Consider the following 21,309-nt stretch of genomic DNA (forward strand, 5'->3'; position numbering starts at 1 on the left):
GTCCGAAAACATCACTGTAAAGTACAGGCATAGGAAAATGAAATCTTCTCTCCCCCTCGTCTCCACGCCATTTTTGAGTACTGTAAGCTTGTAACTAAAGAGGAGACTCCTTTGGACTGATGCTAGTGTGCAGAAGTATTAATGTAAAGCTTTGGGTGTGAATCTGAAGTACTTACAGCATCCAAGTCGACACATGAGTTGCATGAAAGTTAGGGCATGGGAAGAGAAAGGAAGATCAAATACGTATCCAAGGCAAATGTATGATCTAACTTAGGAATACTGGATGTGGTCTTAGCCATGTAACCTTTTGTTTGTTTTAGTTTCTTTATTTGATGAATCTTATTTGTTTGAAGCAGAAGTGGAAAAATAGTAAGAGAGAAAAAATAGCGTGCTGTGAGCCATGACTCCATTGGGAAAACAAGTTTTCTTCCTGGGGGGCGACTTGCTGTGGTTGGAGTTTCTGCTAATACCATTATGTTGTTCAGAGGTTGTATCTAGTCATACTTATGACTAAGACCATTGTGGTGGTAGAAGGCTTAGGTGTAGAAGAGGCAAAGGTAATCTGCTTATTCTTTTAAATCAGTATTTGTATAGCAATAAGTCGTGTACTGTTCTCCCCTTATTGTTGTTCAGCAGAACTTAAATTACTGATGTTGTGTAGTATGAGTATGTTGGGAAATGAAACTTGCACTTCAAGTTGACTAAATGCTACAGATGAACAACGTTGGTGGTAAAATTACAGGGGAATGGGTACATGTGTACTGCAGTTACATTTACTGTTAAAAGAGAGACAACTCATTGATGTGGCAAGGATTATAGTCTCTTCAATGTGAAACTGGAGTGTTATATACCAATGCAAGTTCATACTTGTAAGATATTTGAGAGTCTATAATAATTTATGTATTTACATCTTATTTCCTCTACTTGACATTGTCTTGAATATAAGTAATTTGAATTTTCAGCTGTAGTTGCTCTTTACTAATGTAATCCTGTGACAGGCTAAATCACAGAAATACTGACCCAAGTCAGAAAGCAATGTATTTGATCCTGAGCAATTACCTTTCTCTGCAGCAAAATATCTACAAATGATGGTATCTGAAAAGCTGTGTTTTGCTCCTCACTTCCATAACTTTTTTTCTTGATGAAATTTATTTTCTTGAGGAAGATAGAATGGCTGAAGGTTTTCATGCCTTGCTATAATCGCTCAATAGCTAAGTAAGTCTAAATACTTTATTTACCTGTGAATCCTGAAAATCCTCATTACCACTGAGTGCTCTTAATATGTGTGAGAAGGAGCAGCAGAACTAAACCAAACCTGTCTAACTAGTTGCCTGCAATGCATTCTAATTAAAAAAACCCAGTCCAGGAAGGGATCGTTGGTATTTCCTAACTGTGCCTGGCTGAGAGCTGCTAGTGCAACTATACTGTGGCTTTGCTTCCTGCCCAAGAGGATAGTGCAAGTGGTGATGAGTAACGTTTAGTACTTACCTCAGGCTCTTGCATACGGTCTCTCCCATGGCTGTTTTATCCTTTCTTCTGTTATTCTCCCTGAAAACAAAGTGCAGAAATGAGCTGTGCAGCCCATAGCCTTTCAGAAAGCAAACAGCATGCAGCTGGTGTTTCATTTGCTGCTACGGCAAGCACAAAGGTATTGTGATGGTGGGAGCTTGAGGGAGAAAGGACAGTGCAGGTGTTGAAATGTGGAAGAGGTTGTGTTTACTAGAGGAACAGATGAAGATTTTTGCCAGGCTTGAAGAGGAAGACCTGTGCATAAATTAGTCCATAATGAGCTGTAAAGGAAAACCTATCAAGATTTAGTGGGGTTTTTTTAGAGATGAAGAGGATAAGAAAGTTCCTGTTAGAGTGAGGGGTTTAAGAGTTTTCCAGTAGTGCTGCAGGAAAAGAAGGTGAGAGCTTGAGCAGGAAGAAGAGATGGCTTTCTGCCCCCCACTCGGTAAAAGGGTGTAAAGCACGGTAGAACAGGGGGCTAGGTCAGAAGTTAAATCCTTCTCATGTGAACTACTTGACATAGAAATTTAATACGTTGATGTATTTCTGGGTCATGCAATGTAATTTGTTGTATTGTGGATAGAACAGTTGTACAGTTTCTTTCATGAATTTGCTTTCAAGATGAGTGTTTTCACATCATGCATGATTTAAAAACAGAAAAAAAAAAAATCAACAAAAACCCCCAAGCCCCATAAATGGCCATGATTCAGAACACTACAGACGTGTTTGCACAAGTAACCAGAGTTTCTGTGGAATGTTCTAAGTAAATTTCCCTAGAGATTTGTTAGCAACATTAAATTTTCCTGTATCTTTTGAAAATATCTCCTGAAAGGGTGTGTTTGCCTCTTCTGTGGTCCTTATCAAGCTCATTATTTGCATAGATGCCTTCTGACCCAAGTCTTCCTCCTCTATTTTTAACTGCTGAGTTCTGCATTGTGAAATGAGGTTCTGTTTGCCTGTGCTCACTGCTGCTTAGCGTACAGTCCAGGAGATGATATAGTGACCTGCTGCTAACAGTCCCTTCCTTGATCATGGAAGGGATTGACAGCTCTTACATTCTGCTTCCAGAGATACATTGATTCTTGAGCTACTTTGCTGGCATTTGAGAACTGGCACAGGCTGTGATTTTTTTATTCTCTTTTACTGAAACGAAGTATTAAAACTTAAAAAAGATTTGTTTCAATAACAGTGTGTTTGCCTGAAGGAATGCTGAAACTGCTCCAGGACAACTGCTTTTAGAATAAATTGGCTAACTCGGCACGTGACTTTAGAAATGAACAGTTTCTACTTGTATATCAAATACAAAAACTTTACTGTTTTGACTTGACTTAAGAGTGTCATATATATAATTAACTTAGATTTATAGAAGGCGTCCCAGCTCTAGGGACTTGGTTTACATGGATCACTTAACTATAGGTTAGATGACTAACAGGTAAAAATGGTAGTTGTGATGAAATTAGAAATTGTTAGACCTCCTGTGAGCTTCATCTATCTTAACAGATTGAACAAGAAAAAAACCAAACAAACCAGAAACCTTTTAAATCAAAATTAGTTGTTACCCAAATCCTGTGAAAGTCTTTAAATCGACTGATACTTCTGTATCTGAATTTCTTGTTAATATTTTCTTAGACTTTTTGGTGGGAGTGCAATTCTTTCATTCAGCAGTGTTTTGGGTATTTTTTTTTTTTGAGAATTTATGAAATATTAGTGTATATAATCAGACTGTCTGAAAGGGAAGGAATGTTGTAGAGATTGTGTTAACTGACCCTCGCAAAATTGGTGTCCCTAAGTGTGGGTTGGGTTTTTTGGTTGGTGCTTTTTATTTTTATTAAGGGTTTTTTTTTTTTTTTTTTAAGCAGAACTGACTTTTCTGGTTGTGAGGAAGATTGAAGGAGCCGAGTTTACTGGAATAGTGGATCTCATGTTTGCTTCTGTCTTTCCTGGCATTAGCAGTTTTAAAATAAATATTTTCAGATGAGGCTACTGCATAACTGCTTGTTTCTCCCTCAGTTGTCATCTATTTTCTACAGAGTTCGTGATCTTGAAATATTCTAGGCTTGTTCATGTTGTAGATGAAACCACACTGAGGTCAGGCTATCCAACAGGCAAAACAACAGCTCAACAGCTACAGCTTCCTGTGTGTGTTGGGAGTGTCACATCGCTCACTTTAAGGATAACGGTTCTGGGCTAAATAAGAGCACAGGTATGAACTGGGGACGGTCTCAGATGGTGTGGCTGTAAACATGTTCCCATAAACTGGGCCTCAGATGTGGCATGATTTTTTTTTTGTTTCTTTTGCTCATTCCCTGCTGACTTAAGTAGACCATGCTATTGATTTCTTTTTACAGTCAAGTGAAAATAAATGTTATAGGCAATTGACTTGGAGGCAGAAGCTAGATCTGCTGGAAAGGAAACTACATCTGGAGGTACACTTCGCTGTTTTGAAGCAATGTATCTGGTTTCCTCTTAAGTTAATTGCAGGGAGAGTGAGTCCTTTTTACACGGCCAGAAGGTTTTCTGCCTCTTCTGTCCCTCCTTTCTTTACCTGTTTTACTAGAGCACTTGGAAGCATTCACGCAGGGTAACGATGGGGACTGCTGCAGCTGCGACTGTCCTTGACTGTCCAACCTCTTTGGTGTGTCAGTGGGATCCTGAAGAGATCTGGTGGTACAAAGGCCACTCATGCATGAAATTCTAGCAGCATGAGATTAACTGTTTGACTCCGAAGTAGATTGTTTAGAGAGAGACAATTCTTATCTTAGACTCATGAATTCTGCAGATTCAAAGGTGCTTAGAGAAAATTCTCACCTGTATTAGTACTTCTGTGGATTATCGCAGATTCATGCTAAGATTTAACATCTTCCGCATCCAAAAATGCCATGTTCCTTGCTTTGGTTCATTATCATTAGTGAAGCTGACAGTGGGTTACAGCCTGTGTCTTTGAACATGTCTATCACTGTAACAGAGTTCCTGTATGAGTTGTTGCCATGTTCTCAAGGGTGCTATAGATGTCTAAGTTGGCTTTATGTTCATACCTTTTGATTAAAACCAGTCATTGTACAGGATAACCAGTTGTTCCTTTGCCCAGTTCTGTCATGCTCCAAATGACAAATAGGTAGACAAATTACCAAATTTAATTTGACCTTCAGTTCAGGACAACCAAAAGACCATTACAAGATAAATGACATTTATTCTGCCTTTAACGTGACTTCAGTGGTGGGGAAAAAATGTCAGTGTAAAACTGTGTCAAAGTGGTGCTCTTAAGCTGTAGAAAAAACATGGGAGAAACCTGTTCTGACTACGGGACATGCAATTTTGAAGCTCAAAGGAGGCAGAACATGGCTTATGTTCCTCAGGAACAGGTATGACAATTGCTGACTAAAGACCTTGTTTGTTGTTGGGAAGTGGTAAGACTGTCTCAGTGGCTGGAATAAAATCACCTGTAACTTTGAAATCCAAATCACCTGACATCAAAGTGAGGGAAAAAATGGAGATGCTCCATAACCAATTAAGATATTTTTCCATTTTATACTGAATTAAATTAAACCTCGTGGTGACTTCATAGAATTTCATTCTGGTCCTTATACTTTCTTGTGAGGGTGTTTTTTCAACTCCACAACTCTCCAGCTGTAGCAAACGTGCTCTGTCTCACTCTGCCCATGCAGAATGTTGGATCTTGCTTCTTAACTTGCAGTTTGGGTGGCAGCTTTTGTACCTAAAGGCTGGTTTACTAGGAATTACATCCATGTTGTGTTAATAAGCTTTCATGGAGGTCTGCTTGTGACAATCAAAGATTTCATACTAGATAATTTGAGTTGGGAAGTCTGAAGGAACAGAAGAACAGAAATTGTGTGACAGGTTTCTGATAAATCTGGGCTTTCTGTATGCTTTAAAGAAAGCATTTGGTTGTGTCATGAGCTGGAAAAGGCAACCCGAGTAACTGTGGGTTTTAGGCCATTGTCCTTCTGATAGGTCTTTACATTGAGTCAGTATTTTTTTTTTTTTTTCTGTAGGTGGACCTAATGCATTCTAGTGATGTAGAAAAAAAATCTGCATTCAGTGTTTCAAATAGGTTTTCGCCAAAAAGACCCAAAATAAATACAGGCTTCCTCATATTTAGTGGTTTAACAGTAATTTCCCACCTATCAAAGTTGCAGTATTTAGCCACATTTATAACACTACAGAGAAAGAAGTGATGCACGTTAAGCTGGATTGTGTATTTACAATATGTTTTTATACTAAGGCTTTAGGACCTACGTTTAAAAAGTTACTGAAGCCTGACAGCTAATGTTAGTGACATTTATCGTTAGGCACAAACATTCTTCTTATAAATGATTTTATGAAATAAGCGGCAGATTCTCTTTTGGCATAGTCTAAAGGACCCTGTGTCTGTGGCCTTGGTACATAATTGAGTGATAAATAAAAGCATGTTTCCTCTTTGTTTCAGAGGTGTTTTTCTCTTTGGTGCTGCTGCTTTTCCTTATGTTAAGGTAACAAATCCCCACATGCAGTATCCTTTCTGGAAGGGAGGTATTTCCTAAATCTATTAATTATCTGTAATCAAGCCTGTCTATAAAGTAATAAGATCAGGTACAGCTCTGTCCCCTGCTTTACTATAGCAAATGCTGGAAGAAATTACTTGGAACAGTAGAATAATTTTACAGCTTTTAAGATTTAATGTGAACACTTCAGGTTTTACCTTTGTAAACAGGCTGTTAAGTTTGCTTATGCCAATCTGTTATAAAATAAACCTACTTGTATGAAATTCAGAGTTCTCAGTCAGTCAAGCTATTTTGGAGCCAGTGTAATTTTAGCAATGGCAACAACCCTGTAGCTGGTTGAGGTCTGTGTGAACCTTTATCAATAGGTTTGGAGTGAGCATGGCAGTGACTGAAGTTGTGCTCTCTTTCCTTACAAAACCAAAGATTTATTATTATAGCATAAAGGCTAAACTTTAACAAGATTAAGGTTAGTAAGATTCCCAGTGGTCTGTTATTAAAGAGGTCTTAAAAATCTGTCTGTGGTTGTGATTGTGAAATAGTCTGAAACTGTTATTAACAGTTAGAAGGTACCTGTGCTACAAAGATTTGCTTTTAATTTGCTGAATTAGAAACTACTGGAAAAAAAGGGAGAGGATGTAGTTATGTGTAGCGGTGCTGAAATAGTTCCAGTCTCCTTATGTTGATATTCAGATACCTCTACTCCACACTCTTAGTTAGTCTAGTGAGATTGTAGCTGGGTAAAGGAATTTTATTTTTTATAACAGAAAATCTTATCAGTGCTCAGGTTCACTGTTTAGTCTTTTTAATCAGCTGTCATCTCCTACATAAAGAACACATGACCTATGGTAGGTGAAGATTGGGGGATGGTTAATAAGTATTTAGCATCTTTTGTGAGACTATATGGAAGCACACAATGTAAGGGTGTTGTATTTAATGGCAAGTAGCTTAACATCCCTTTTCTTAACTTGCCTTGTTCTTTAACATGCACATTTCCTTCTGAGTTCATAGACTGGTTTACAGAGGAATAAACAAACAGAAGGGTAGCCATATCAACAGTGGTTTTTAGAGGTACAGCTAGAGATATTCTGTAGATAATACAACAAAATCTGCATATAGTTCAATTTCTAATAGGGTATGGTGATAACACTATTCATAATCTGATGCCAGTGGTGCTTTTAATATGGTCTTTTTTGTATGGTTGGAACATGCCAGATTTTCCAGCAGGCCAAGTTCTGTGTAACTGTTCTGCTGCATGTCTCTCATAATATATGTAATGAAGTCAGGTATTTTTAAAAAAAGGCTAACTGTTGTAATCAGTTGCCTTTGAATGTCTCTGCTAATTTATAAACATTTATAGTAGACTTAATTTTAGAATGCTAATTTCAACAAACAAAATAAAAAGTTCTTTTTTTGTGTTGGAAGGTGGTTTATTTGTTCTTTTTTTAAAAAAAACAACCAACCAAAAAAACCCAATAATCACTGGTTTAAAAAAACAGCAGATTATATTATGAGTCCTGAGTTAGCCTTCTTTTAGGCATGCGTTTATGCAATACCTGACATTGGCAAGTCTACAAAATCATCGGAAAATGGAGTAGGAAACTGTTTAGTGTACAGAAATTTGGTATTTAATTTTGAGAAGAGTAACATTTAAAATGACATGAATTTCTGCCTTTTATTTCTGTTGTGTTTATAGATTACAGAAAGGCTTCATGTATAGACTTCAAGTCTTGGAGGTAGCAGAAGAGAAAGCAAAGTTCTGCCTTCTGGTGTTACTGTATGTGCATGCGTATATGCTGAGGTACCTGCCATTGTCTGGGGCGTTTGGAGGGAGATCTACCAGAGTTTAGTGGGTACATCATCAGTCAGTGACACCAATGAGCTGTGTAGCATTCAGGACCCTTTTTGAAAATTGAGATTATAAGGACCTTGTGAAACAAAAGATTCAGAAATGCAGTGTAAAATGTAGCATATTGTTTCCATTGTGGAAAGCATTTTCCTTGTGTGTCCCTGGATCAGCCTTGGGAGATGCTCTTTTCTTTCTACCTCTTTTTATATTGCATAATAAAGACTGTCCTGTTTGGTGTACGTTTGTTGCCTTGCTGCCACTCCCCAAGTTTACTTTCAGATACTGTTCCAGATAAGATGCAAGCTCGGCTTTTTAAGATTTTTATAGTAGTTGCCTGCTGGGGGTGGGTGACTTCCCACCTTGCCACTGAGAGGAAGCCCGGGCCCTCAGGTTTGAGCAGATGAGGTGACGTACATGTCTCCTCTTTCTGTATGAGAAGTCCTTTCCTGTACCGTACACACATATGCTCTGCTTGCAACAGCACGAAGGTTCCCACCAAACCTCTGCATCAGCAGGCCAGTTAAGCAGACGTTATTGAAATGGTAAACTTTTCACCGTAGTGGAATGAGGTAAAAGTCTGCTGGTTTCATCCGTTCTCGCAGCCAGAGCCAGCCAAATGTAACTCATGTTGTAGTGAACTTGTCTGGGGCTGGGCTGTAAGAACAACCTGTGGCTGCTGTGAAGTTTTTTAGCAGAGCAGCAGACAGCTGCCCTTGGAGGTGAAGACAGATAAACCTTTTAAAGGACTTATGTGGTCATAGATTTCTTTTGAATTTCTGCTTACTGTCCTGTTTCACATTTTGAGTTTCTTATGTAGCTCTCAAAATGAACTAATATATATGCATTGAAATTCAGCATGTATACTGTTCTCTAGAAGTAAAATTAAGATCAACCTGTAGATTCCCAGCTTCTGAAATTTGTAGCTGGTTGCCATGTGAATGAAGAGGAGCTGGCTGAGCTGCTGACTGGATAAGGCTTGATATGGTTTGAGAATAATGATAAAAGAAAATTACTTTCCTAGTCTGTTGAAGAGCATGTACCCTAGTGACACCATGTGTGGATTTTTTTGATCATGTATTTCTCTTGGCTTAGTGGCTATTTTTCTGTGCATAAAAAAACACTAAAGTGTAAGAACTTACCATATTTTGGGAAGAATGAATTTTCCTGTCAATCATAGACACTTCTACTGGTACTATTACCTTTGTAAAGGGCTGTGGGAGTACTATGCCTGAAGGACATTGAGGTCTGTAGTGTTCCCAGGCTTTGTCCTACAAATACTTAAATGCGTTAGTGTCGCTTACAAGGGTGAGTTGTTGGGTTTTGTTAGGTTTTTCTGGCTAGATCTTTGAATGGTTTTTATGGTGCACTTCATTTGTTTAAGAAAATGTGCACTTATTTATTTTTACTTATGATATTGTGCACTTAAATTAAGAAAGTTGTTATTATTAGTATATACTGTAATGTTAATTTCTGTATTAACTGATGTGATAGTCACAGTTGTAGCTTCAGCATGACTGCAGTCTTTCAAGCCAGTTCCTTGATGTGGAAAATTAATTAATTCTGAAGTTGAGGTGTTTGTTAAATTATCTGTGAATTCAAGAGGGACCATCATTAAAAGTTTTAAAATTTGAATGATAGGGATGAAACAATAGTTTGAACCATGCACTACTTTCAAATCCTCTTATTTTTCTTACCATGTTGGGCAAGTTGTTTCTAGTTTTCCATTGTCTTGTTTGTAAAGTAGTTTCTTATATGATGGGAGCACTCTGAAGTACAATTGCAACAGTTAAGACAGTTTAACTCCTTTGAAATTTTTTAATTATTCTAAGTCTTCTGAACTTCATCCTTCCAAAGTGAATTTGATACTTTGTTCTTTTTCAAAGCATTTGGAAATGGAAACTGAAAGTGTTACCCAGAAGCAGTGGTAATCATATTTTCATTTTCTTCGTTGAATACTGCAGGTTGAACATAAGCCAGCTGAGTAAAAGTTTTTGGAGCCAGAGGACAGAATTTTCCTTTGCTCTGTACAAATTAAAATGTTAACATTAACTTTAAGGATTGCAGAATGAGATATTTATTGGTGAGGGAGAAAAGCTTGGTCTCGAAGACCAAGTTACAGCCTTATACTGCTATGGATTTTTGTAAGAGGGATGTTCTCAATTATTGCTGGTAGGTGTGAGGACCCTTGCATTTGGATTGCTGTCTATGGCAGGCAATCTGAAATACAGTCAGGATGTTTTCAGGATGGGGGTACCTCATATCAGCAGTGTCTTTTTTTGTAAAAAATCAATAACTCTTAAAATAGCATGAATAGTAACACTTCTGGAACTAGAAACAATGTTGATTTTAATCTTTACCCCTAGTTTTGGATATGGGAACTTGAAGCATGGAAGAGCCTGGTGGTGGTGTGATGTGGTACTTGTTTTGTCAGGCAAATTATTCTGCATCAATTTTGAAAGAGCCTCTTAAGGAATAGAGTTTCCTTTTAGTTCTGTTTCACTGTTTTTCACTTGGATTCAGTGACCACATTAGCACTGTTAGCTTGGGGCGGCTGTTGAATAGAACCTGCTTGATTAAACCTTGATCTGTGCCACTTGCTCCCTGCCCTCTGACAGATTCACACACAGCAGGACCTTCAAGTTAGTTGGCCTGCTCCCAAGCTAATATTTCTGTGGATCAGATGAAAATGACGATGGATAAAGACCTTGCTTCTGCTTGGCTGTTGCTAGCATGGGTGCCTTTTGCCTCATACCAGAGCTGTGTAGTTTGTTGTTATTTACGTTTGGTTTTTAGACTTAATCATGCTTGCTCCACTCTCCAGTGAAAAATGTACTGATATAGGATCTGTCAGAAAAGGTTTTATGAAAGCTTCTCTACTGTATAATTTTGTACAAGTTCTCAAAATGTGTTCAGAGTTCACTAGAGTTTTTCTGTATCTTAAACACGAAATAGAAATACTTCCCCCTGCCTCAAGTGTTTCGTAAGAGCATAGGTCTTCAGGGAGTTGAACATTATAGTTACCTATCACACACACCATTTGACGTTATTTATTGAATTCTTACAAGTGGGGAAATAGCTAATAAAGTACCTTCTTTTTTTTTTTCTTTGGCCATTGAATACCATTTTATTAAGTAGGTAGAATTGTGTCTTTCATCAGATTGCATTGGCTGGCTTGGTATTGAAGTTTTTAAATACATGTCTGTCTTTCTCAAATTATCTTGAGATTACTATTAAATGGAAAATATTATTAGTTAAAATAATACTTGATGCAGATCTTTTGGAAAGTGCTTTAAACAGCTATTATGTTTGCATAATTAGAACAGTTAACTTTGGAAAAGTATTCATACAGACTTGCATATCTGCCAAAGCAAGTAAATGGTGTTTATGTATTTAAAGGAGGCTAGGTTTATGATTCCAAAGCTGTTGGTAAAAAAAAATTTATGTGAGATCTAGAATATGGTATATTTGGACGACTTAATCCTTGATGCCCATTTATTTTAGGTAGGCATTTTGTTATCCCCATTTTTGCTCATTGTTCATAAACCCAGTGTCCTAGAAGTATCTTGTTTGCAGCTCAGTAAGTCTGCCACCTTTTCCTGCAGGACAGATTATCTTAAGTTGTTGGATTGTTTAATTTGTTTTAAATCTTTCATAAGATTTTTCATTTGTATCTTAAAATCCTATGTAGAGTGGCTGGCTGTTAAGTGATGACAGACTCACAGTGGTAAGCAATGCTGTTGAAGGCAGTGTGTGCCAAATGGCTTGCCCGGTCTCTGCAGTGACCGTCAATCTGTGAAGGTCTGAGTGAATGCAATGCTAGTGGAACTAGTTCAGGGGTGGCTGTATCGGTGGGGTGGGGTGGCTGGTTAAGCAGACGTGCCAAAAGAAGGGCATACTGCAGTGCTATAGTGACTGCATTGTTTTGGGATTCAAGCTGATATGTGTGCGTGGGATTGTTCTGTACCACATAGTTTAACCATGACCACAGTTTAAAGGCCATGACCAATTTTAAATGTCCAGAGTTGGCTTTGGTTCTGAAGACCATATCATTATGTCTTTACAGTCTCAGTAAGTGATCTGAGTTACGGAGTTAATACTCTGCAGTTCAAGTAAATCTTCTACATTGATAGCAGAACCGTATATGAAAGGGGATGGGATTTATTATTTACTTTTTAAAATTCAGACTAGTTAATGAAATAAAAAACAATTCCTGTGAGACAAGGTGCAGATTTATTACCTGTAAAGTTACATGTTACATGGTTCTGCGTCTGCACCTTGAACCAAGTTGTTGTAAAGTACTAACTCATGAAAATAAAGGGCTTCTCAGTGAGTAGCAAAGAAGGAATCTGAGTTGCCATGTCAGTAGATCCTGGTGAATCCTTCTGCTTAGGAAGCAGTCACGTCCACTTCTGAAGTTACTTCTGAAAGCATACTTGGTGAACAGCTCTTACAAGCTGTTAATGTAGTATTTGGCCTAATTTTAGTAATGGTAACTTCTTTTGTCCTTGAAAAGTTTTAGGTGGTTCCCCTCAAGTACAGATTCAGAAGTTATACGTTAAAATACTGTGATATGAAGCTATTTATATGAGGTCCATCTGTCAGATCCATATTTCTGCAGTTCAGAGACAAGGATGTTGTACGGCACAATGCAAATGCTTTGCACAAGTCCAGGTAGATGACATCCTTGTCTCTAAAGTGGAGAGACATGGGTTTGATGGATGGACTGCTTGCTGGATAAGGAGTTGACTGGATAGTCATACTCAAAGAGTTGCAGTCAATAGCTCAATGTCCCAAGCAGAGACCAGTGATGAGTGATGTTCCTGAGGAGTCAATACTGGGACTGGTGCTGTTTAATATCTTTGTATGTAACATGGACAGTGGGATCGAGTGCGCCATCAGCAAGTTTGCTGTCAACACCAGGCTGTGTGGTGTGGTCAACACACTGGAGGGAAGGGATGCCATCCAGAGGGATCTTGACAAGCTTAGGGGGTGTGCCTGAGTGAACTTCATGAAGCTCAACAAGGCCAAGTGCAAGGTCCTGCATGTGGGTCAGAGCAATCCCAAGCACAGATACAGGCGGGGTGGAGAATGGATTGAGAGCAGCCCTGGGGAGAAGGACTTCGGGGTGTTGGTTAAAGAGAAGCTCAACGTGACCCAGCAATGTGTACTCGCAGCCCAGAAAGCCAACCGTATCCTGGGCTGTGCCAAAAGAAGTGTGGCCACCAGGTTGAGGGAGGTGATTCTTCCCCTCTACTCAGGTCTCCTGAGACCCCACCTGGAGCCCTGCATTCAGCTCTGGGGCCCCCAATGGAAGAAGGACAGGGATCTGTTGGGGCAACTCCAGAAGAGGGCCGTGAAGATGATCAGAGGGCTGGGGCACCTCTCCTGTGAAGACAGGCTGAGAGAGCTGGGGTTGTTCAGCCTGGAGAAGGGAAGGCTCCAGGGAGACCTTACTGCAGCCTCCCAGTATGTAAAGGGGGCCTGTAAGAAAGCTGGAGAATGACTTTTTACAAGGGCAGGTAGCGTTACGACAAGGGGCAATGGCTTTAAACTGAAAGAGGGCAGATTTAGATTAGATATTAGGAAGAAATTCTTTACTGTGATGGTGGTGAGGCACTGGAACAGGTTGCCCAGAGAAGGTGTGGATGCCCCATCCCTGGAAGTGTTCAAGGCCAGGCTGGATGGGGCTGTGAGCAACCTGGTCTAGTGGAAGGTGTCCCTGCCCACGGCAGATGATCTTTAAGGTCTCTTGGAACCCAAACCATTCTATGCTTTTATTTAATTTTAATTAGCATAGAGGAATAAAAGTTTGGTTTAGAAGAGGAGGATCCAATCCTGTTAGGTTTGTTTGTCATTTGTGTTGGTTGTTAGGATTTGCATTTAAGTATCTGAATGAGTGAATATTTTGGAGGTAGTTGCAGGCATTTTGTAAGGTGCTGTCCTTCCCATTTCTTCACCGAAAATCTGTGCAGAGTGAGAATGTATTTCTTTTTGGAAGTTCCAAAATCATTTAGGTCACCTCAAAATAACCCATTCCTTTAGTTTAAGCTGCAGAAGGATCTTCTGTTGCTCCAAACCTATCTGGAGCAAGAGGCCCTTCAAGCCTGTAGCCTTACACGCCTGGTCTTGCTTCCTTAGAAATCAGTGTTGCACAGTTTCCCAAACCCACTGAAACACCCTGATTGAAATAAAGTAGATTGTACTTCCATTACAACTGAATTTCTCTGATTTTTAATTTGGAAGGAATATCTATTCAAAGATTTCCAAAGATTTCATGTTAAGTGCTTGTTTGAGAGAGGAATAACAACTATTTCTGAGTAAGGTGCGGCACCAGAACTGAAGTTTCCCAGTTGGGACAGCTGCTGAGTGACTCGTACTTCAAAGGTGACAAGTCCTACTTTTTGCAGAACTTGCAGCAGACTGTGTTTTCATGTGTAGTCTGAATACGTCTGGAATTGTTCTTGTCATATTTTTACTTCAAAAAAATCTAGTACAAAATGGAATCCAAGCACTATGTTAACTAATATGCATTGTGGATTTAGCTGCTAATGAAAATTACTGAGAATAATGATCACCTAGTTACTTATACGTGTAGGCAGTTACAGTTTCTGGTTGATCTCATCTTCTCCCCACGTTCCTTCACTTAGGCACTTCTCCCATGAAATTCAAACATGGGGGTCTGGAGGAGCATGGGGAGGAGGCTGGGGTTGGGCAGGACACAGGCTTGGAGTTAAAAGCCAGAGAAGCTGAAATGAATTTAAGTTGTTTTTTCAAGGTAGCAAAATGCAGTGGTTTGGGACTGGAAGAAGGGGAAACTGACATCTACCAGAATGCCATAAGGGATTTGGACGGGAGCTTGTGGGTTCTTTAATCATAACTGATGAGTCTGCAGAAGTGCATCAGCACTGTGGGTATTGGTGCGTATCAACACCTATTGATGATAGCAGAATCCTGCAAAACCTTACCCTAGGCAGTAAGCTGGTTGTGTTATATTGCAAGGGCTTCAAAATACTACTTAATTTTCTTGTTTTGTTGGTCTTTCCTCTAAATCACTTCAAACTGTGATTATTTAAAAGGATAGCATTGTGTTTGGGCTGAACATTTTCATGTTTTCCGGTTTTGTACTTCAGAGCACCCAGTTTCATACGCTGTGTAGGGGTCTGTCAGTATCCAGCACTTAAATAAGAAGTAGGATTGGTTTAAAATAATGGTATTTCAGAAGTAAAAGTGGATTGACAGTGGCTCATAAGACCAAGTAAAAACTTTACAGTTTGTAGATATTTCTAGGAGAGTTTTCCAGGCACGGAATATGACACTGGCTTTTTCATAGTAGTAGACAGTATCCTGGAATTTCAGGAAAAGTGTCCTCCAAAAGTCTCTGTAGGCATATTTGCAGTTATCTATATGGTTTCAGAGAGAAATGGATATACGTTAACGAAGTGTTTTTATGCGGGAGTTTTTGTTTGGAGTTTTTGAAGTCTGTGTTAGAAGAAAACTTGCTTCCGAATGTAATTTATGCATAAAACCAGATTGGCTTTTCAGCTTCTTGATCCAGACCAAATTAAAATAATCATCAAACTTGTTAGTGATTGGTGTAATATAAATCAGAGCTAAAAATAATCCTCTGTTTGTTTTTTTTTTGTGTGTACAGAAAAGATGAAAAGGAGTATGCACTGAAGCAAATTGAAGGTACAGGGATATCCATGTCGGCCTGTAGAGAGATTGCAGTAAGTGTACATACATGAAAGTATTTTTACTGACACTATTGTTCAACAGATATTTTAATTTTTCTGAATTAAGTAATGTAAAGATCATCTAAATGTTTTCTTTAATGTATGCATTGTATGTATGCATGTAAGCATGAAAGTTATTCAGACATGACTTTTTCTTAAAATGCTTTCTAAATTTTTTTTTAAACTGGAAAGAGTTGTTCTTGCTAGATGATAGTAATGCCTCTTGCTGGTATAAATCTGTTTTATCTGCTTGTATGTGTTGAGAGGGAGATACCTTTTTAATGAAGATTTATTTTAAAAAGGGATGACCTGAAGGAAAAAAGTTCTGAAAGATTACAACTGCCATTTCAAGTCCACATGCTAATAATGTATTTTATTTCTAATATGGCAGACTAATGGTACCTTACTCTTTACCTGAGAACAATTTGTTCTCCTCATTCGTTTTGCTAAGTACAGAGAAATTTCATAGCAAAATAAAAACCAGCTTTAACTGTATTTTTTTAACATGTGTCTTAGGAGAAAAAATGGATTCAGAAGTTGCACGCTTTGAGCACAGTAATGCCCATCATTCCTTCAAAGCTAGTAAAAATTAGGTGTTTGTATATGAAGGTAGAATTTGATCTTTAATATTTATTTTATGACTGAAAATGTGCATTACTGTCAAAGTGCTGGATAGTGAGTAAAATTCTAAAAATTTCTTGTAATGCAAGAAATTCTTGCATTGCGGAGAAGAGCACTTGATTAAATATTTACCTTGTTTTAACGCTGTCACTATGCTGAGGGCTGTTGAAATGTATGTTAGGGTTGTGCCTAAAGCTTTTTACGATCTAAGAGTGTTGCATTGAAATACGGCATTTAAATGTGCAATTCAATGTGAGACATTAGAAACTCATGATACTCATGAACTGAGCAAACCACTGTACTGTGTTTAGTATAGTGCCCATGGTAATTCTGTACGAATAGACTTAGCAGATAAAACTACTGTCCCTTTTAAAGTGTTCGTCGCTGTAAGGTCAAGGTCAGCCATGGATTTGAGAGGTGGCTGTGTTGCTGTCAGTCCGCTTACACAGAGCCTACCCAGTGACCTTTTTGCTAATATTTCTGCCTTTGGAGGAAATAAGAAATCCTCTTTCAACATCAGTATTAGATTATATTCTTGTTACTATCAAGCTGGTTTTGACAGTGTTGTGTTTTTTTTTTTGTTTTGTTTGTTTCTTGGATTCTTGTCCTTTGTCCGTCTTAAATTGTACTACCGTGGAGATAATGTGTGGAATAGTCTGAAGGGGATGTTTCTGTTGTCATGATAGCACTGTGGTATGGAGCTGGTTCTGTCATACCTGGACACAACAGTGTCCTTACACACCTTGAAAAAAGCAGAGTGTCAAATTATTTTTTTTTAACTCTGATGTATCACCATTTCAGTCTTGATGTTTAAAAAAAAAATTTTAAACTTTTTTATTGACTTAGCTTTGTGCAAAGCTCACTACAGTCTCCTTTCAATGGTTCTTCCTGTAATTCTTCCTTGAATGATATTTTGCTCTTCTTTAGACTGTGTTGTAAAACTCTATAACCTGAGATAATGTAGTAAATCACTGTTTGCATCAGTGAAATTCAGGTTGGTCAAATATTAGAAATATGAAAAAGGTGAAGGTGAAACAGTTGAAAGAGAAATACCAATTTCTTGTCATTCAGAAACAAGCAGAATCAAGCTCATTTTCTATAAAGAGAAGCAGAATTATGATTAATGTAGTTAATCTTGTATTTAAAGGCTTAGAGAGGTAACAAAGAGGGTAAAGTTTACTGCTTAAATAAAGATTATCAGCCTGGAAAGAGGCCATGTTAAAATGTCATTAATAGTTCTTTTGACGTTTAAACTCCACTCTACAGCCACCACCCCCATTCCACCCCCCAACACCAAAAAAAAAAACCCCAAACCCCACTCATATTCTGTGGAAGCTGAGAAAATGAAAGAAGTGCCAGTGTATGTAGTTCTGTGTGTTGAGAATATTCTAATAATTCTATAACCTGAAGACGCTTGACAATGAGCTCAAGAAATATATTGCTGAACTAAAAGACACTCAGTTTTGCAGTCCAAGACCATTTTGTGTGCAGTATTGCTGAGACACTTAGAATAAGATACACTGGCTAACTTTCCCTAAGTGGAAAGGCAGATGATGCCTCTCTTCTGACATTACAGATCAAGCTGGTCTGTCTTTGCTTGGGACTTTGGAAAAGATAAAGCCTCTTTTACCATTCTTAATATGAGCTCCTCCTGGAAGAAGGCTTACGTCGGTGAAAATACCATATAGGCAGTGATTCCTGGGGTAGTGATGATTACTTTCTTTCAGCTGTAGGGTGATGCCTGCTGAAGGAATCCATATTTCAGCCGATTCTGTTGTATTGAATACAAAAGTACTAGAGGGGATTCTTATATGTTAAAGACAGGGTGGAGGGAAGAAGGCTGCTGGAGAGAAGAATTTCTTCCCTGTAACTCAAGACTATGCTGAAGATAAAAGAAATGCCAACTATTTCTGTGTTCTTGTTACAAGGCAGATGATTGCTTGGCTTAAGCAACAGCATTTTTTAAGAGTAGAGCTGTAAATTATGAATGAGAGTTATGAAATACAGAGTTTTCATTTTTACATTATTATTTAGTTAACAAACCTCTCAGCTCAAGACTTGTATTGCCTTATTTTGGAACCAGTGATGGATGAAATATTTTCCTTACTGCTTGAACATCAGGGTGGATTTTGGAGAAAAACTTAATTCAGAGAAAAGAAAAATATAAGCCTTTTCTTAATCGGTGCCATGGACTGGCTAATTCAAAAATATCTGGATATGTTGCCTGTCCCTCAGTGTGGCAGAACTTCAGGGCAATTGTTTGTGATAGGTAAGGTTTGCTAACAGTGTAAGAAAAGTAGTCTCGCTGTATTAATAAAAGGAGAGCAGGAGAAAGCAGTAAAATGTCTCAGCTTGAATTTTGGTTTTTTTTTTTTTGTTCTGAGAAAGAAATACATTTGGGGACTGATTTGGACAGTGGATTTTGGGCTTATGCTGCTAGACTGCAAACTGTTTACAGCTATCTCCATTGGAGCTTATTTTAGTGGCTAAGTCACTTGGTTGTCTGTTGCTTTTTGCACGAGGAATTGCAGAAACCAAAGGCTGAATGGTAGTAGAGGTTAATCTGAATATCCTCAGAAAAACTGCAGTCTTGAACAAATTGGGGAGCTACAATATGATTACTGTTACTGGCTTATTTAGCTGACATAGTGGAGTCTAGGATCTTGAGTGAAGGGAGCATGTCAGAACTCTGGTCTTTAGGAGAGCAGACTTCAACATCTTCAGATATCTGCTTGGAAGAATCCTATAAGATAAAGCCCTGGGGAGAAGAGGGATCCAGGAGAGCTTGTTGATAGTCAAGGATCACCTTGTCCAAGGCCAAGGAAGTTCCATCCCAACAAGGAGGAAAGCAAGCAAGGGCACCAGGATACGTGCATGGATGAGCAAGGAGTTCCCTATTGAACCCAGACATAACAACATATGAGGTGGAAATAGGAATTGGTAATGCAAGAGAGGTATAGAGTTGCTGTTTGATCTTGCAAGGATGGGCGTTAGGAAAGCCAAGGCTGAGCTGGAGTTGAGTCTGGCAAGGGACCTGAAGGGCAACAAGAAAGGATTCTACAAGTACATAAACAGAAAAAGTAAGACTAAAGAAAATGTGAGCCTGCTGCTGGATGGGAACAAATGATACGGAAAAGGCAGAGGTACTTGGGTAAGACCAACCTTCAGGAATCTCGTGCTTCTGAGACCAGAGGGAAAGTCAAGCAAGGAAGACTTACCTTTGGTGAGAAGGACCAAATTAGGGAGCACTCCAACTGGACATATGTAAGTCTGTGACTTCTGATGGGTTGCCCCAGAAATGCTGAGGGAGCCGCTTGTATGTCATTGAGACCACTCTCAATTATCTTTGAAAGATCATGGTGATTGGAAGAGGTTCCTGAGGAACGGAAGAGAGAAAATGCTACTCCTGTTTCCAGGAAGGAGGATCCAGGGGGATTACAGGTTGGTCAGCCACACCTCAGTCGCTTGGAAAGGTGATGAAGAAAATCCTCCTGGAAACATTTCGAAACACTTGAAGGACAGGAAGGTGATTGGGAGTAGTCAGTATGGATTTGTAAAGGAGAAATCATCCTTAACCAACCTGGTAGCCTTCTATGATGAGATGACTGGCTTGAGGAATGAGTAAGCTTTTAATGCTTTCTCCAGTAATATTCTCACAGACAAGCTAACAAATTGCAGGTTAGATAAGTGGAAAGTGAGGTGGATTGAAAACCAGCTGAACAGCTGGGCCCAGAGGATTGTGGTCAGTGGTGCGCAGTCCAGTTAGAGACAAGTCACTAGTGGTGTACCCCAGAGGCTGATAGTGGGGCTGATACTGTCCAGCATCTTCACTGATGAACTGGATGCTGTGGCAGAGCCCATCCTCAACAAGTTTGCAGTCGATACAAAACTGTGAGACATGGCCAATACACCAGATGGTTGTGCTGCCATGGAGAGAGGCCTCAGCAGGCTGGAGAAATGGGCATAGAGGAGTCTTGTGAAGTTCACCAAAGGGAAATGCCAAGTCCTGTATCTGGGATGGAATAACTCCAAGTACCAGTACCTGCTGGGAGCTGACTGGCTGGAAGGAAGCTCTGCAGAGAAAGCCCTGGGGGCCCTTGTGGACAGCAAGTTGACTGAGCCAGCAATGCACCCTCAGAGCAAAGACAGTCAACAGCATCCTGGGCTGTGTTAGGCAGAGCACTGCCAGCAAGTCAAGGGGGATGGTCCTTCCCCTCTAACTTGGTACTGGTGGGGCCATACCTGGAGCGTTGGGTCAAGTCCTGGGCTCCTCAGTACTTGAAGGAGAACAGAGCAATTGGAGTGAGCCCAGCGCAGTGCCACAGAGATGATGGACTGGAGCATTTGACATATGAGGAGAGGCTAAGAGAGCTGGGACCGTATAGCCTAGAGAAGAGAAAGGCTTGGGGGATCTTATTAAGGTATGTAAATACCTGATGGGAGAGAATGAAGATGTGGGAACCAGACTCTTCTCGGTGGTGCCCAGTGACAAGCAAAAGGCGATGGGCATGTGTTGGAATACATGAAATTCCATCTAAGTATGAAAAGATGCTTCTTCCTGTGAGGGTGACTGAGTGCTGGAACAGATTACCCAGAGCGGTTGTGAAGTCTCCATCTGTGGAGATGCTCAGAGCTTGACTGGATGCAGTCACGGGCAGGTTGCTCTACCTGGACTGTGCTTGAGGAGGGAGGCTGGGCTAGATCTCAAGAGGTCCCTTCCAACTGGAAAGATTCTGTGATTCTGTAAAACAATCTTTTAGTATTTCTGTGCATTTAGTAGGAATAGAACCATGCTCTTCAGGTGTATTTCTAGTAAGAAGATAAACATTTTGTACTAACAAAATAGTATTCTATACTACTTGGCAGTGAAGTACAATCAAGAAACATTGGCTTGCTACGTTCCAGTAAAAGCTGCAAGTCCCTCTTGTATCCTGTGTTGCTCTTCTGAGGTTCCTGACTGGTTGCTGAAATTAGGTATCTTATGCGAGGTTCTTGGAAAATTTTTGAAGGGTCCAAACTTTATTCCCAAATTCTTTCTTTAGGTCTGTTTTTCACCAAAACACACGTTTAATTTAGTACTTATAACAGTTCCCTGGTA

General features: G+C 39.3%; 1 protein-coding gene across 2 annotated transcripts in view; it reads left to right on the plus strand.

Moving 5' to 3' along the window:
- Positions 1–21,309, plus strand: part of CDK19 (cyclin dependent kinase 19) — a 133,130-nt gene that overhangs the window by 5,190 nt on the left and 106,631 nt on the right. The window contains exon 2 of one of the 2 annotated variants that reach the window (XM_056342832.1): positions 15,509–15,584. The exons of the other annotated variant lie outside the window; for it this stretch is intronic. Coding sequence (XP_056198807.1) covers positions 15,509–15,584 — 76 coding nt within the window. The remainder of the gene's footprint in view (positions 1–15,508; positions 15,585–21,309) is intronic. 2 annotated transcript variants of the gene reach the window in all.

Source organism: Falco biarmicus, chromosome 6 (assembly GCF_023638135.1).
Source record: "Falco biarmicus isolate bFalBia1 chromosome 6, bFalBia1.pri, whole genome shotgun sequence".
NCBI lineage: Eukaryota > Metazoa > Chordata > Aves > Falconiformes > Falconidae > Falco > Falco biarmicus.